General features: G+C 45.5%; 1 protein-coding gene across 16 annotated transcripts in view; it reads right to left on the reverse strand.

Moving 5' to 3' along the window:
• DYSF (dysferlin) overlaps positions 1–18,334 on the reverse strand; it is a 203,296-nt gene that overhangs the window by 44,821 nt on the left and 140,141 nt on the right. For 8 of the 16 annotated variants that reach the window (XM_004435546.3, XM_004435555.3, XM_004435551.3 and 5 more), the window contains 5 exons: positions 17,333–17,434; positions 17,056–17,217; positions 15,813–15,978; positions 15,199–15,275; positions 8,723–8,785 (listed from right to left, as the gene is read on the reverse strand). In XM_004435546.3, the coding sequence (XP_004435603.1) occupies positions 8,723–8,785; positions 15,199–15,275; positions 15,813–15,978; positions 17,056–17,217; positions 17,333–17,434 (570 nt within the window). The remainder of the gene's footprint in view (positions 1–8,722; positions 8,786–15,198; positions 15,276–15,812; positions 15,979–17,055; positions 17,218–17,332; positions 17,435–18,334) is intronic. The other 8 variants (XM_004435553.3, XM_004435548.3, XM_004435559.3 and 5 more) reach the window with 1 other exon arrangement.

Here is an 18,334-nt window from a genome sequence, read left to right on the forward strand (position 1 = left end):
AGCTCCCAGTACCTGACAAGCAAGGACTCTCCTCTGTAAGGACAGACAGGAAGAAGACATTAAGGTTCCAAAGAAGGGAGCAAGATGAGGACTAAGACAAGTGTCATGTTAAAGAGGTGAGTAAAAAACAGAAGAAAACAAATGACTAATTTATGCTCATAGGAAGTCTCAAGAGGATGCCACAAACAAGAAGTTAGAGTATGCAGTCCTGAAGGCAACACAACCTGCATGAAGGCAAACACGACTGTCAAATTTAAAACTATAGTCAAGACATTGATTTCTAGCAAAATGATAAACCAGAGGACCAGAGGAACCCTCCAAGTAAGAACACTTAAATTAACAAGATAAGGTATCTTTAAAATCCTTCTTGAATGCATGACTGAGCTGATGGGACTATAAAGAAAATCTTTGGGGGCAAATGAGAAAGCAAAAATCCAGAGAAATAAGGAGACAGAATGCAAACTAGCTGTGGGGTCCAAAAAGCCCAAGTCAAACATTTAGTTTTAAGTGAATCTGGGTTTGTAGTGTTTCCAGGCATCCGGTAAAAGTAAACACATATCCTCTCTGAAAGAATGTGACTTTCATCTAGGCCTCAAAGAACTCTCCGATAAAATTTCAAGAAACATGAGTTCACAATCGAAAATAGTGAGACACATAAGGAACAAGGCACCATGAGCAAGAGTCAGCTAGAAACACCAATGGCAGGTCAGACCTGTTAGGACAACAGAAAGCAGAACTGTCAGCAAAGGACTTTAAGAAAAATCTGTTTAAAAAAATAAAAGGGATAAAAATATGGCAAGAAAACAAAAGACTTTCAAAGATAAACAAGCAGATTTAGGGGAAAAAAGAACTTTTAGAGATAAAAATACAATACTTAAGACTAGAAACTCAACCAATCGGGTTAAATAGCCATTAGAAACAACTAAAGACTTCGTGAACTAGAAGATATATCTTCAGAAATTAGCCAGAGTGCAACAGAAAGAAACAAGAAATAGCAAAGAAAGTTTAACTGACATAGAGAATAGAGAAGGTCCATCATAGAGCTCATCAGATTTCCAGAAGGAAATGATAGAGATAATGGAGAACATGTAATATTCGAAGAGATAATGGTTGAGAACTATCCAGAACTAACTAAAAAGACAAAAACAGGGGCCGGCCTAGTGGCATAGTGGTTGAGTTTGCACGCTTTGGGGGCTTGGGGTTCACAGGTTCAGATCCCAGGTGCGGACCTGCACACCACTTATCAATCCATGCTGTGGCAGCATCCCATATAAAGTAGAGGAAGATGGGCGTGGATGTTAGCCCAGGGCCAATCTTCCTCAGCAAAAAAGGAGGAGGACTGGCAGCAGATGTTAGCTCAGGTCTAATCTTCCTTAAAAAAAAAAAAACAGTCCTCAGATTTAGGAAGTCAAAAGAGAGTGAAATCATATCTTCAAAGTACTGACTGAAAATAAGCGTCACTGAAACTAGCTTTTCCAAAATAAGTGTGAAATTAAAATATTTTCAAACAATAATTTAAAAATGAGAAAGTTTACAATGAACTGGTCCTAATTATAGAAATGTCTAAAGGTTCTACTTCAGGAAGGAAGAAGATGAACTTAGGAGAAAGAAGAATGATATACAAAAAGAAATAGCAATTGTGGATCCAGCTAAAAGAAAAATAGATTACTTAAAAAATAATATTGCTTTTAAAATGTAGTTTATAAAGGTAGAACTAAAATATCGAACTAAAGTTTGTAAATTGATAGGTGACTGGAATTAAAGCATTCTAAGTTTCTTGTAATATTCTAGAGGAGGCTATAAATACCAATTAAATTTAGACTTTGCTAAGTTGAATATCCACGTTAAAGTTTCTATACTAATCACTAAAGGAACAGAAACAATGTATAGTTTTGAAACTGAAAAGAGAAGGAGGAATGAAAAGGGGGAGGGGAGTTGATCTTTTAATCCAAAACGAAAAAATGAGAAAAAAAAAAGGGGCAGCACTAATAGAGACACAAAATAAGATGGCAGAAATAAATCCAAATATATCAGTAAACATAGTCAATATATTTGGGTCTCCAATTCTCTAGTTAAGGAAAAATATTGTCAGAATGCATTAAAAAAACCCCGAATCCATCTATTTGCTATTCACCAGAGAGACACCTAAAACATAAAGTCACAGAAAAGCAGAAGGTAAAAAGATAGAAAAAGATATACTAGGAAAATACTAACGAAAAGAAAACTGATACAGCTATATTATTAACATGAGACAAAATAGACTTTAAGGCAAAACTCATTAGTAGAGATTTAAAAAGGCAGAAGACTGGAGGTTAACCACATATTGTTAAAAGATTCAGTTCTCTAGGAAGATAGAAGAATTCTAAACTTGTTTGTGCCTAATAACACAGCATCAAATATATAAAGGAAAAGAAGGCAGAATCATAAGGAGAAACAGACAAATATCACATTAAAGCAGGATGCTTTAATATACCTCTGTCAGAAACTGATTAACCACATACACACAAAAATCAGAAGAAAAACAGATTTGAATAACACAATTAACAAGTCTGATCTAAAAGGACATGTTATATGTAAAACACATTTGGAGAATACACTGCTTTTCAAGCACACACAGGACAGATACAAATATTGACCTTGTACTAGGTCTTAACAGCAAGAGTCAAGTCATTTCTAGGAAACATCACACACAGACCACATTCTCTGAATCACAGTACAGTTAAGCTAGAAACCAGTAACAGAAAGATAACAAAACTAAGTTAGGAACTTCTAAAACATATTTTTAAACAATTCAGCTGTCAAAAAGAAATATAACAGAAGTCAGAAAATACTCAGAACTGGAAAATAACAAAAATACCACTTATCAAAACCTGCAGGATGCGTACAGCAGCACTTAGAGGGAATTTTATAGCCTTCAATGTTTACACTAGAGAAGAGGAAAGTTTGAAACTTGATTAACTAAGCGTGGCACTTAAGAGGTTAAAAATATAATAATTCCCGCCAAAAATAGAAGGAAGAAAATAATAAAGAAAAGAAATTAATAAACTAGAAAACAAAGAAGCAATAAAAGATCAACCAAGCTAAAAATTGGTTCTTTGAAAAGACTAAAAAAAAAATTCTGACAAATTCTGGCAAGAATAATAAAATATAGCCTTAGGAAAGAAAAGGCACATAACTAGACAGAGGAGAAAATTTTTTGAAAAAGTAAGAACTTATTATGAAAAACGTTGTGTCAATAATTTTTAGGAAGAAATGGATAAATTCCTATAAAACATAAATCACTAAAAGTGACTCACATAGAAACAGAGAATCTCAAAGGCCCTTTAAACATTTTTAAAAATTGCATCAGCAGTTTAAAATATCCCCAAGAAGAATACTAAGTCTAGACAGTTTTATAAATGAATCTACCAAACATTCAGGCAACAGATAATGTCAATCTTTTGTCATTCATTCAGGGACTAGAAAAAGAGCAGATATGCCCCCAAGTCATTTTATAAGATTAGTATTTTCTAGATACCAAAACCTGAATAGAACAGTATCAGAAAAAGAAACTTCAGGCCATGATCACTCATAAAAATTGATGCAAAAAAAATTCCTAAACCAAACTTTTGCAAACTGAATCTAGCAATGCAGAAACAAGATAACATATCATGACTAGGATAGGTTGTTTCAGAAACGCAAGGTTGTTTCAGCATTAAAAAACAATCTATTAATATAATTCACCACATTAACAGATTAAAGGAGAAAAATCATATGATCACCTCAACATACATAAAGAACATGTAATAAAATTTAACATCATTCATGATAAAAACTCTTAGCTGACTAGTAATTGTTCACCTGATAAATTTCATACTCAGTGGTAAAACATAAAAATATTCACTTTTAAATTAAAAGCACATAAGAATACTCTCTATTATCAGTTACATAGAATTTTAAACTGACGATCCTAGCCAGTGCAATAAGACAAGAAAAGGAAATAATAAAAAAGAAAGAAAGAAAAAGTAAACAGAAGAATCAAAACTGTGTTTAATAACAAATTACATGACTGATCACATAGAAAACCCAGAATAATCCTCAAATGAGTATAACTAATAAGAGGTTAGCATAGTTTCTGGATATAAGATCAGCATATGAGAATTAATTTCCTTTATAATTGAGCAAAAAATAATTAGAAAATGTACCTTTAAAAATCCAAGTAAAATTAATAATAAACATAAAATAGCTAGAACTAAATCTAATAAAAGGCCAGCCCTGGTGGTCTGGTAGTTAAGATTTGGCACTCTCACTGTTGCATCCACCCAGGTTTGTTTCCCAGTCAGGGAACCACACCAGCCCTCTGTTGGTTGTCATACTGTGGCGGCTGTATGTTGCTGTGATGCTGAAAGCTATGCCACCAGTATTTCAAATATCAACAGCATCATCCATGGTGGACAGGTTTCAGTGGAGCTTACAGACTAAGACAGACTAGGAAGAAGGACACAGCCACCCACTTCCAAAATAATTGGCCATGAAAACCCTGTGAATAGCAGCAGAGCATTGTCTGCTACAGCACTGGAAGGTGAGTGGTTGGCTCAAAACGACCAGGCAGGGTTCTGCTCTACTGTGCACAGAATTGTTAGGAATCTGAATCAACTCAACGACACTAACAACAAAAAAATCTAATAAAAGTTGTACCAGACTTTTTTGGAGAAAATTATAAAATTTTATTGAAAGACACTAAAGAAGACCTAAATAAATGGAGAGACATATCATGTTCATGGTTAAAATTCAGCACTCATTTATATTATTATAAAAATGTCAGTTCTCCCCAAATTGATCCAGAAATTCACTGTAACTCAATCACAAATCACAACAGTTTTTTAAGAAGTTGACAATCTGATTCTAAAACTGAGGTGGAAAAGCAAATGACAAGAATAGCAATGACACTCCTGAAAAGGAACTAGATAGTATATGTCCTTTATCAGATACCAAGATGTATCATAAAGCTATAATAAATAAGACAGTGGAGTATCAGTACTAGGAAAGGCAAATAGACCAATGGAACAGAATACAGAACCCACAAACAGACCCAGACTTACATGGAAACCCTATATATGACACAGCTATCGTTATAGATCAATGAGAAAGGATAGGCCATGCTATGATTATATGAATTCATTGGTTATCTATATGGGAAAAATAAAAAGAAATCTAATCTCTACCTCACACTTTACACACACACGCACACATGCACAAATCAATTCCAATTGGAATAAGGACTTAAGTACGAAAAGCAAAACTTGACAATTTTGAGAAGAAAATGCAGACAAATATCTCCTTTAAAGAATTTTTAAACAACAGAGAGATATGAAGTGATAGCTCAAGATATCCAAAATAAATATAATAGGAATTTCAGAGGAAGAGAGCTTAAAAATGACTTGGGTCTAGAAATTAAAGAAACTAACCTCACAGAATTTTTAAAGAGCTGGTTCTTTAGATGAAAAACAATGATAAAATAGATGAAATACTATTAACCCTAATAAAGAAAAAAGGAGAAATAATACAAATCTACAAAATTAGGAATGAGGATGAAAACAGAACAGATACAGAAGTATTTTCTTTTATTGTAATAATATGTACAAATCCATATAATGTAATAGGCAATATCTGGGGACTACTAAGCCACAAAATTAACTGAAGAAGTAGAAAATGATCAAAGAATCCTCTCCCAAAAAAGGTGCTGGGCCCATTTTACAAAGCAATAGAGGGCAGACACATCTTATAAAATTATATAAGATATGCATTCCAGAAAATCTTCTATAATTCAAAACTCACATAATTTAACACCATTTTCAAGAAAAGATGATGGATATCCTGTTTACCAGCTAAACCATAAATACAGTTCACCTGGCAACCATTTTGTAAATTATATGACTGTTAATCATTCTTTTAATTTAGGTTGATTCGTATTATTACACCTTTTGTACGTAAAGCAAGACTATTAAGATGTTTATATCGTGTAATGTCCAACTTCTGTAACTCAAATTCATAAAGAGTGGCTACTGTGTATTGTCAAATCTTTAAGAAATAATCATTCTCATGCCATAGAGACTGTTGAAGAGCACAGAAAATGAGAGTATGCCTCAAAAAATATTTTATGAAGCTATTATAACCCTGATATCAAGATCTACCAAAGACTACCTAAAAGTAATATTTATTAATAGAGGTACAAAAATCCTAAATAAGTAATAACAAATCTAACTGAATAATATATACTAAAAGTTCTCCTTACAAACTTCCCCTTAACCAGGATTGACAAACACCATCCATTCTCTCTGCTAACAATGTGACTAAGGTCCAGAGCCAGCTGAAAGCCTGCAGCTAATCTAGGACATCCCCTGCAGCCCCCAGCAAAGGAGCTGTACCTTTACCAGGAGTCAATTGCTAGTTGCCAAATCTGTTTATGCCAGTTGCACTAAAATGGTAATTAGATCCATAAGTAAATGTTACAAAAATATACAAAATTTGAATTTAAAAAGAAAGGGAATTTTATCTATGAAAATGAATTTAATGTTACTGATTTTTTTTAATGAAGAAAATTAAGCATGAGTGAGTAACAAAAAAGGTATGGGGTGGGGGACCTTAAACTTTAAAAGGAATCCACATTCAGATTCTTTTGCAGGTATCATTAAGATCTCATCAAACTAAAAAACCTAAAGGGAAAATCATAGATAATGCATTTTGGATGTGGTTTATACCAGAAGGATGACATAACACTCCAATAGCAGACTCAAATTCAAAGAGGCCTTGGCACATGTCAGATGATTGGCAAATGATGTGGTTGGAAATAAAATGTATATGATATGTATGTATGACTTTTAATGAGTCCCTATTTAATCAACTTTTTCAATTAGCCAACTAACTACCTGTCTTGATTGATTGGATAAGAGAACTTCAATTGCAGTACACCATAAAACCGTGACCAATTGACTGATCTGGGTTTACCTCAGGAATGCAGGACAATTATACATTATGCTAACAGGACAATGGAAACAAAATGATCATCTTGATAAATGCCAAATGGCACTGGGTAAAATTAAACTCCCATACCTAATTTTTAAGCTATTAATAAACTAATAATAAAGGACACAATCTTAACAAAATCAAGAATATCTATCTGAAACTACCAATCATTATCATAATTAATGGAAAAATGGTAGAGGCCTTCTCAGGGGAATCAGCGACTAAATAAGTTTGCTCAATTGCATCTCAATTATCAAACGTTATCCTGGGAAAAGGAATAAGATATAACTATTAGAAAGTGACGTTATTTATTATCGTTTGAAGAAAACAATCTTACCTACCTGGAAAACCCAACAGAATCAATTAACAACTCTCAGAACTAATAAAGGAGCTTAATAAAGAGTTTGTTTCAAAGTAAATATACAAAAATATTGTTTTCCTATATTCTAGCAATAACCAGTTAGACATGGTCATAAGAAAAAAAGATACTCCATTCAAATAGCAACAAAGGCTATAAAATGCCTAGGAATAAACTTAACAAGAAACGGGCTGGACCTATATAAACTAAAAATAACTCCTCTAAGAAACACAAAATAAGATAATAGTTAAAATTTTAAAATTAAATGTCCAATGATAAGGGAGTCATCGAAACTTTATAAATGTCTATATAATGGAATGACATGTAGCCATATTTTTAAAGAATATAAAGATATGGGAAAACATTCACAGTATACTCTTAAGTAAAAGAAAATGCAGATTAGAAAAAAATACAATATGATTCCAATTTTGTAAAAAAAAAAAAGTGTTCACATGTGCATAAAAAGATATCTAAAAATGTAGGCACATCAAAATCTTAACAGTGCTTATCTCCAGCTGGTAGGAATACAGGTAGTTTTAACTTTCTGCTTTGTGCTTTTTGTGTTCTCTATATTTTCTATAATGGATAAATCAGAAAAATTTAAAATATAGATTGCTTCCTTCTAGAGGCCCATAAAGCATCCAATACAGCAATGCCTCTCCCTTGACACCATGAATGGAATTTAACTTCTGGCAGGGCCTATCTCCTATGACTCGCCTTCAGGTCAGGGGCTCCCCTTGACCCTCAGTGTGGGTCTTCATGAGTGCATATTGAAGGGTAGATGCCAAAGTCATCTTCCTGGAGGGCTCCACGACCCAGAAAGATGACACCTAGGAAATCAGCCCAGGCAGACAGAAGTAGCCCTGCCTGAGCTGCAGGAGAGGACCATGGACCCTGGCAGACCTCTCAGAATCCACTGAGGACAGCCAGGGTTCCTCACCAACACACACCATGCATGCCTCTGGAAAGGGCAGAGAAAGTCAATCTGCCATTGCCCACAGAGGCTTTTCATGTCCCATGTCCCAGTGGTCAGGGTCTAATCTAGAAACTTCTGTTTCTACTGGTCCATGCAACCCCAACCAACCCCCCAGTCCTCATGCAAGTAAACAGGATTAAGGTAAATTCCAGGATGCACCAAGAGATAGCTCAGGATGTCTATTTCTGGGAATCTTCCCTTAGCTTTCTCCCCACCCCTCCATCTCTGCACAGGGCAGGTAACTGTCCTCTGCTGGGGCTCAGGAAATACTTCCTTTCTTCCTTTCCCACTCCCCTCTCCTCTGTTCCCTTCCTAACTCTCAACCCCCAGCCCCAGCCCACCAAGGAAATCAAGGAGCCCACAAATAGGTAAATAATACATACATGAGGACTGGATGGAGAAGATGCCATGTTAGTGGGGGCCGAGCCCGACAGACCATCTGCAAGCTACAAATTAAACACGCTGGTTAGCAACAGGGTTAGAGAAACCACTTCGGGGAAGACAAGTCAGCCCCAAGGAAGTACAGCTCTTTGACCAGGCACCCTCTGCTCTCCCTCCAGGGAGGCTGCAAAAGTTGTGGGAGGAACATGTGCTTTGGAGCTGGACAAGCCTGGCTCCAAATTCCAGCTCTATCGCTTTACCAGCTGCATGATCTTAGGCAAGCCCCCTGACCTCTCTGAGTCAGCATCCCCATCTGGAGAATGGGCACAAAGCCCACCTCACAGGGCAACAGTAAGTATGAATGAGATGAAGGCCATGTACGCCTAGGACAAGGTGAGGACACAGAAGGGGCTCAGCCAATGCCTGTCTCTTGCCCGTTTTCTCACTGCCCTTGGCACCAGTGACTCAGTGCCTCTCTCACATGCCCTCCCTGCCTTTCAGAACCTCCCCATCTCAGACATACTCCAAGCTCCCTAGCATCCCTGGGGGTTTCTTCCAACAGCTGAGCCGCATCAACCCCTGCTTGGGCACGGTTCCTAAGCTAGTACAGGTTTCTGAGTCTTCTCTCCTCAATGACAAAAACAGGGCATCATATGGCTTCCTCAAAAACCTATATAAGTGGGGCTTTAAGAGTCTTATAATCCACATGCCACCCCTATACTTCAGAGAGCTTTCTGCACCATTTTCTGGCATCAGATCCTTGCCTGCAACCCTCCGGTACTATGAATCAACACTTTAGAGGGTGAATCCCTGGGCTGCAGGGTCCAGGAGGGCCTTGGGGGTCGGGACCAGGGGTCAAGGTGACTTTTTCAGAGGCCACTACAATAGGTAGTCATGGGGCTCTGGGTGGATGAGTACCAGTCTAGATGGACAAGGCAGGAGATAATCCTAGGCAGAGGGGACAGCAAGTGCAAAGGTGTGGAGGAACAATGAAGCACAGCACGTTCAAGAGAGCAGATGTCTCAGGGAACACAGGCACTGGGGCTGGGGCAAGAGGAGATAAGGCTGGAGGGATGATGACCAGCTGGGACCCAGAGCTCCCAGGGGTAGACCCTCTCTTCCTTTGAGCCCGAGCAGGGGGCTCTGGAGACTCCACAGGAGGCCAAGCCCCAGCAGTCCTCCCCTTCTCAGCAGGAAGAGCCTGGAGACACAGTCACCTGAGGGTCAAGAAGGCTCAGGGAAACATATGGAAGACGAAGCCTGCGGGGACCTGGAGGGGAATCGGGGACTCACAGACCCACCCCTGGTCCATGAAGGGGTCATCTATGAGGGGGGCCCTAGCCTCCCCTAAACTAGCCCTCAGGGCTGGTCAGAGCCAGAAGCACCAGCAGGAGCACAGAATGGCCAACGGGCACCCAGCCAGGCCGCTGCCTGGTTCTGGGGGGCTGGCCACATGTTGGTGGGTGTGGTGTGACCTCTGGAATAGACCGGATGAACTCCACGTGAAAGTCCCCGCTGCCCAGCAACCAGCCCAGCCAGGCAGCAGCTCTGCCCTCTGTTCTCATCCTGAACCTCACAGAAGCCTTATTGTTATTTTTAATATGGTTCGTTTTTAGAAAGGTGAGAGGGAAACCAGCAGTTCCCCAGAGCAAGAGGGAGAAAAAAATAAAGCTAAACATAGTGCTCCAAAGATCTGGTCCAGCTTCCAAAATTACACATTCCCCTTTGGGATGGGGGCATAATTTGTCGCTCCAGTTCTGGGAGTATGTTCCCACCTTCACGGCGTCCCAGAGACTATAACCGGAGCAGCCGGCTCAAAATTAGCCCGAGCCGGAGCCGGGCAGCGGCCAGCCCCAGCTCCCCATCCCCCACGGGCGTGGGGAACAGGTTTGCATGCCTTCTGATGCCTCCTCCAGGCTGGCCTGCACTTCCTGCATAACCCCACAGGCCCATCTCACACATACACACTGTCAACACACACACACAGTCCCACTGCCAAGGCTTTTCTTTGCCCAGCTCCTTTGCCTCCCAGGAAAGCCCTCCTCTCCCCTCCACTGTCCTAACCCCACCCGGCCTTCAAGGTCTTTCTCTCACCCACCCCCTCAGAGAAGCTTTCCTGATTATGTAGCCCACACTGACCTCACAGGGCCACGAGAGTCCAAGATCTTGGTGACCCTGCTAATAAAGCATCTCATCACTGTGATGTCACTCTGAGCGCCTCATCTGAGATCTCTACACACCTCTTATCTCCCCTTCAACCAGACTGGAAACTTCCCACTGTTCTCCTTCTCTTTATGCCTCCTCAACACACACATATTTCCCACCCCCAGAAATTCTCCTTCTCTGGAGACTTAAAGAGGAGACCCCCTACCCATGCTGGTGTCTCAGAATGACAGGCACGAGTCACCCTTGACCAGGTGACTCCAGGCATCTCAGTGCCTGGAAGGTGGGTGAGGTGTGGGGTGGGCAGGGGGCACCACCTCTACTTTGAGCTTCAAGACCCTCTATAGGAAATGGGGTGAGCATGCTCAGTGTGTTTTCCTGCACACTGCTTCTCTCCCCTCTTCATAATCAGGACACCAAAAACTAGCGTAATGAAAAAGCAGATTAGTAAACAAAGACCCCTTTGTTTTAAAGATAGAAATGGAGTCTGGTTCAGAGTCAGAGACAAAATCAGAGACAGAAAGAGAAACCCAGGGGCAAGGAGAGGACAGAGAAGGAGATATTGGCAGCCGTTCACTTAGATTGCATTCTTGGTTGGAAGCAATGCCTATTTGTTCATTATTTTTCTATATTTTCCAAATTTTATATAATGAACATACATTTATAATCAGAGAAAAATGAATACATCCTTTTTGTAAAGCAGAGCACTAGATGGAATGAAACACCACCGTGCCCCTCTTAGAGGACATACCCAGGCCTGCGCTCAGAAAGTTAAAGGTTAAGGCCACGATTCCTGTAACACCAGCACTGAGGCTAGAAACGCCCTCAGGAGCTTGCACACGCACCTGCTCCCAGCCTCCCCGACCTCTCACACACATTCAGGTGCATACACAGCATGCATACACACGCTCACACTACCCCCACTCCCAAGCAATGGGTCTAAAATCTACACAAAGGACAGCTGCACAGACCAAGAATGAACTGTGGAGTTAGTATGCACGAGCCTATCTCCTCCCAGCCCCTCCACCACAGAGAAGAGTTCAAGGGGCCAGGCACGCACCTCACGGGACCCTCCTCACTCTCAGAGATGAGTGACGACCTGCGAGCCCTGGAAGGCTGAGTGGACAATCTGTCTTATACATATGGTTTGGATCATCTCTAGAACTGGCCACTCTTGACAGAAACCAAAACGTTTCTAGAAACCTGAGAAATGCTCTGCCATGAGTGCCAGCCCAAGGACCCAAACCTCGGGAAAGAGTCTGAGGCGATAGTTTCTAATGTGTAGCAGGCTCATCCCAGGAACCGGGCAGATGATGGCGAGAAGGTTCATCAGCAGAGAGAAGGTGCAACTGAGGAAGGAGACAGGAAGGACCAAGACACAAGCTGCATCTGGGAAGAGCGTATTTGAAGCTGGGCAGCAGCCCTCCTCTGGGGTCACAGTCAGGACCTGGGGAGCACAGCACTGGGGCCAGATCACTGTGAGAACGAAACAGGCTGCCGAGAAACACGAGTTGGACATCAGGAACCAGACCAACTCCAAATTCTGCCAGACTTCTCGTCTCTCCAATCCCCAGAGGCCAGGGCCCTCCATCCTATCTGCACTGAGGGGAGAGGGGATGAGAGCCCAGCCAGAATTATCTGGCAACCATTTAGAACTGGAACCCACTGCCTCCTGGATCAGCCTCGGAATGCCTGGGCCTCCCAGGTGCCAGGGGATGTGCAGGAGAGACGAGCGAGTGAAAGAGTCCCTGGACCAGCCAAATCGGATCAATGGATCTCAGAGAACAACACAACACAAAACCAGTCTTCCCCAAAGCCCCAGTCAGAGCCCATCAGGTTAGGGCTTCCTGGAGGCCAGGACTCCTAGCCTCAGGGCTCCTTGCGAATAGGGCGTGTCTCCTCCACCAGGCAGGGAGCTCGATGAGGGCAGAGGCCAAGCCTCCTCCATCAGAGCAGGTGGATCTCACTTCCTCCTTCTCCCTACCACCTCTGAGGCCCCGTGAGCCCCGCCCCTCCCCATGTGGGTACGCCTCCAAGAGCCTAGATCCCAGCTCCCCACCCTCTGCCTGGCAAGCAGCTCTAGCCAGAGTGGCTGTGTGCTCCCACAAAGAGCACAGACCCTGCTCTGGCTCAGACCCCAGCCCCGGTTCACTCATGTCACGCCAGGAGGACGTCCAGACTGGGCCTCCTCACCATCTGCCTCTGGCTATGCTTGTAGCCAGCAGGACCCAAAACAGTCCTGCCCCATATGAGTCTGTGGACGTTTTGAGGGCAGCATACACAGAACAGAAACGCCGCTGGGCAAGCCCTGCACTTCCCTGCACAGACTCAGACGGCCCCCTGAGGGGGCGGAAAACGGGAGCCAGGATCAGGTGCCTGGAGTTTGGAGCTAATTGTCTGCCTAATTCAGCTATAGACACTCACCCAGGCCAGAAGGCACCAGCATTGAGTGTAGCTGAATCCTGTGTAGGGCCATCTGAAATTTCTACTTGGGTTTCCCCAGTCAAGAGAAGCTCCTCCTTAAACCCCTACAGAGGGTAAGCAGGTTATCTATCCATCCATCCATCCAACCATCCGTCCGTCCATCTGTCCATCCATCCATCTACCCATCTATCCAGCCGCCTACTCATCCACCATCCAGACAGACTTCATTGAACACCTTCTCTAAGCCAGGCCCTGTGCTGGGCATTGAGGATCTGAAGAGGAATGCGCCCAGTCACTGCCCTGAGTTTAGTCTAGGGAAGATGCTGACACTTACAGACAGAAGCAGGACCCAAGGCAAGTGAAGTGACAGAGATATAGACAAGACTTGCAGGAAAAGGGGAGGAGCCAGGGAAGAATCCTGGAAGGAGGTGACCACACCTAAGTTGAGTCTCAAAGAATGACCAGGAGCAGGCCAGAAGGTGTCCCCAGCAGAAAGGATGGTGGAGCGGAACCCTGGAGAGCCATGGAGTGAGGAGAAACAGAGAGCTCAGGGCTTCTGGGACTCATAGCATCAGTGAAACTATAGAGCAAGACCTCTTGTCTCAGCAGCAGCAAGGGCCCAGGGCTGAACCCCAGAGATGTTCCCTTGGAAGTGGCAGAAAGGTGAAGGAGATGAGTAAGCAAAAGAGGCAGAAATCAGCCCTGCCTGTCAGAGGGAAGCCCTCATCAACACATCTCCAGGGACGGCTTTGAGGATCCTGAGCCCAAGCCAGCACCCAAGTTTGCTCTCTTGCTCTCAAGGCCAATATTTGATTGACGGTTTCAGGAAAACCAAACCCTCCTGAAGTGCCACCCCCTCCCTGGGTGAATAAACAGGCCATGGGCCTGAGGACACAGGTATTGTCTACACAGGCTGGGAAGCTCTGCCTCCAGGCAGCCCCGTAGTTCTCGGAGCCCGGGGGCCAGGGGTGTGACCAGCATCATGCAAAGCTGAGAGGAGGATGACAATATAGAACAGAGGGTGACAACCCAGAATAGACGGCCAGTTCAAGACTGGTGCTCACCGTGAAGCCTTTCTCCATCTCCACTGCAGGGAGGACAGGGTGGTCTCAGCCCTACAGGACCCAGAGCCACCCCAGGGCCCAAGATGGGGAGCACCCTCAGTAAGAGACACCACAGACCTCCTGCCATGCTGCTTGGCACTGGCATTTGGGTCACCAGCTGGCCCTAGGTTGCCGAGTACATAGCAAAGTGATGCCTCTTACCTGCCGCAGGGGTGGATACCCTTGGAATAAGGTCCCTCTCCCTTCCTTTTCCTGGAGGTGGAAGGAATGGAGCAAGAGGGACTACTGGCTTGGACACAGAGCCCTCTTTTTAAGCTGCCTCCAAGGTGCCACCAAGCACAAGCCCAGAGGTGAATCCACCCTCAAGGAGGGTCCTGGCTTGGGTAAGGCAACGGGGCTGGAGCACCCCAGAGACCACCTGTCACTCCCTCCCCTGTCTTCCCTCTCTCTCATTTGCACCCCCTACCCTGATTTCCTGGGTGATCTCCAGGAGAGAGTCCTCAACATGGCTCTCAAAGTAGAAGGGCCATTTTTCTCACATGCTTTGGGAAAAATGATTGGGTTTTGCCCAGAAGACAACACACAGCCTCCCCCCAACCCCTCCACCCCTCTTCCAACCAGACTGAAAGCTCCCGTGTGCGTCCCTCCATCTGTACAGTGTCTAGCCACCAGAGAACAGAGGGAGACGTCTTATTGAGGCTGTTTGATAAGGAAGGGAGGGGAGAAGGAGTGGGAAGAGACGAAGAAGAGAAAGGGGAAGGGGGCAACGGAGACTAGCTCTTGGCAGGAGCAGGTGTCTCTCCCTGGGGACCCAGCGCCCATCCTACCTGAATGGGGATGAGGGGCTCCTTGTCGTCAATGTCAACGAGCACATCTTCCCCAGGACTGAGTAAGCTCACATCATCTGTAGGGGAGAGCGGTGTGCAGGCCTGAGCAGGGGCTCCCCCAGGTGGCCCACCCCTCCTCAGCCACCAGACTCAGTCAGGGAACCATGAGACAAAGGCCCTCAGTCTCTCCACACTTCTCAATCTGTGTCTTTCTCTTCCCCCCACCCAATTCTTCCCTCTCCTGTCTCTCTCTCTCCCATCTTCCTTCACATTTTCTGTCTCCCCAATTCTCTTTCCTCATGTCCTCACATTTCTCTCCTCCCTCCTCATCCCATTGAATCCCTGTATCTCTCTCTCTCAACTCTTCCCCCACTACCTCCCACCTCAGCCCTCACCTCCACAAGCATGGCCGCCCGCTCCTGGTGTGCCCAGCCCAGAGCTAGGCAAGGCCCTGAGAAAAGCGAGGTTCCTACCCCTCTGGTCTAGGTAAGCAGCAACCGCTTCTTACTCGGGTCCCAGGAAAAGGAGGGCTTCGGGACATATCTCCACTGGTAAGTCCCGCCTGCCCCAGTCCCCTCGGCCCTGGCCCTCCCATCAACGGCCCCTCTCCATACCTGGGCCGCCCTGTGGGGATGGACTCTCCTCTGAGTAGGGGTCACACAGGAAGCTCTCCAGGGAACAGATGGTACACTGGCCCACCACAGGCCGGCGGCCAAACTGGCAGTTATCAATCACCTTGACCACAATGGGTGGACAGTAGAGCTCCTCCCTGGGCAGCATCTGGGCAGAGGGGGAGGGAAGCTCTGGGCAGCAGCTCCTGAACCCATCTCTGGGAGGTCTCAGGGGAGGGAGGGGGCCCTTCTTCAGAAGGCAGGCCCAGGGAACAGAGGATGACTATAAACCCACACACAGCCCCCAACAGCCATAAATTCAAAGTGGTGGTTGGCCAGTGGGGCAGAAGCCACACACCTTTTCTGTCTGCCTCCTGAACGCTATATGCGGAGGCCGATTTTTCCCCCACAGCTTCACCTTCCAAACACATCCAGCTCGGCCTGAAGTTAAAACAAGTCTACTTTCCCTGACCCCTCGCTGGCTGGGGAGGGGACGAGGGGAGCAGTTGGCCCAGGACTCAACATTTCTTGCAGACAGTCCCCCCCAAGTGGATACTCAAGAGTTGGCTTACAGACCCAGATTCTTCTCCCCACACCACCCCGCCCCCAGCCCCAAAAGCACTTTGAACACAACTTGAAATAATTTATATGCTCTCCTTCGGTGGCAGCTCAGGCTCAGCCAAGAGGAGGCTTCTGTTGACAGCCACTGGGCCTGGAATTCCTATAGCGTTTTCATCTTGCCGACCATTTTCCTTTCCTCAGACTTGACTTGCTCTAGCCACTAGGCCCAGGCAGCCCAGGGAGCTGGAAAGGGCTGGGGGCCGGAGGGCCGTGGCAGTGATCGCCTTGCGGGGGCCCAGGCTGAGGGAAGACCGGGTCAGGGGAGGTATGGAGGGATCACTGAAGGTCAGAGCTCTGGCAGGCCCCTGAGGCGACCTCTGGGGACTAAGACCTGCCCTGAAAGGGAAAATAGACACGGATGGGTCTCTGGGACTTCTGTGGACTCAGGAACTGGGTAGGAGGGAGCAGGTTGGCCCCGTTTGTACTGCTCTGAGGCTTCAACTCTTCCAGCGAGGAGAGCGTGAGCATTTCCTCCCCATTTTCACAGGCAAGTGAGGTGGGAGAGATGCTGTGACATAGCCAGGATCCCACATGGAGTCGGAGCAGACCCCCAGGCTGCTTGGGGCCCTGAGGAAATTTTAGGCACTGGGACTCTGAAAGGGGACAGCAGGGAGGTCAAGCTCACCACTTCCATGAAGAGGGTACAGATGTCGAAGTTGGGGTTCTTCTGGAGGTTCCTGATGACGCAGGACTGCACCGTCTGGCCCCCGCACTCCACCACGAGGCTGGGGGAGGAGACACTGGCCAGGTGGTAGCTCTTCATGTTCCTCAGGCCCCATGCCAGGATCTGGGGACACAGATGAGGAGAGCGGTTGGAATGGCCCCAGGCTCTGGGAAAGGCTGGGCCAGGAAGGGGAAGGGCCAGGCTGCCTCCCATCACCCTGCCCCAGGGCCGGGCTCACCTCGATGGCTGTCCGCTGGAGAGCCGGCTTGATGTTCTGGGGAACCATGTAGATGTTGGCCTCTCTCTGGGGTGGTGGATAGGGCAGGTCTGTGTCCTCCGACTACAGGGGATGGCAGGGAGAACAGAGACAAGGGTGGGAGGAAGACCAAGGCAGAGAGACAAGAAAGGAGAAAGACAGATGGGACAGAAAGAAGGACATGCATGGAGAGACACAGGAACGGAGAGACACAGGAACAGAGATGCAACAACACAGAGGGGGGCAAACGGGCAGGCAGAAATGAGAGAGCTAAGTCAGTTTTTGCCCAGCACTATCTTCTCCAGGATTACAATCTGAGCACCTTGGCCCAGGGTTCAGGTCACCCTGTTTCAAATGAACCCCAGGTCGCCCCTCCTCCCATAATGTAGGCTCTGATGCACCAATGAGCTGCTCAGGGTCTCCCCATCCCCGACACACCCTCCTATGCATGCATGCCCACACACATGCCCACTCCACCCCAGCACGTCCACTTTAGCCCCTCTCAGTCCCAGAGAGGACCATGTGCCCTCCCGCTAGCCTGGCTCTCCTGCCTCCTGGCTCAGCCCCTCCCAACTTGCTATCTGCTCTGGTGTTCTGTCTCCACCCCACACACCACACCCAGACACCTGCCAGCTCCAAACCCCCCCTCGCACACCTGCCCACCATGAGGACAGCACACTTGCACTATGAGCCAGAAAGAGAATTTACAACAGGAGAAGGGGATGTAGATGCCCCTCATCCACAGGCACCAATGGGCACTGCCAGGAGGCTCCTTCACCACACAGACCAGGCACGAAAGTGGCATGTGTCAACCCTGCCTACGAAGGGTTTGCCAAAAGACTTGGGCAAGAATCCCCAGTGATCACGAAGAGATACATGGGAAGCAGGCAGCGCAAGGTAAGCAGGTACGACTGCGGATTAGGCAACTACCAAGGCTCACAGTGGATAGGAACACAGACTCTGCTCCACCAGTTATTGAGTTAA

The sequence above is a fragment of the Ceratotherium simum genome, chromosome 11 (genome assembly GCF_057802395.1).
Source record: "Ceratotherium simum simum isolate JZ-2026a chromosome 11, ASM5780239v1, whole genome shotgun sequence".
Taxonomy (NCBI): Eukaryota; Metazoa; Chordata; class Mammalia; order Perissodactyla; family Rhinocerotidae; genus Ceratotherium; species Ceratotherium simum.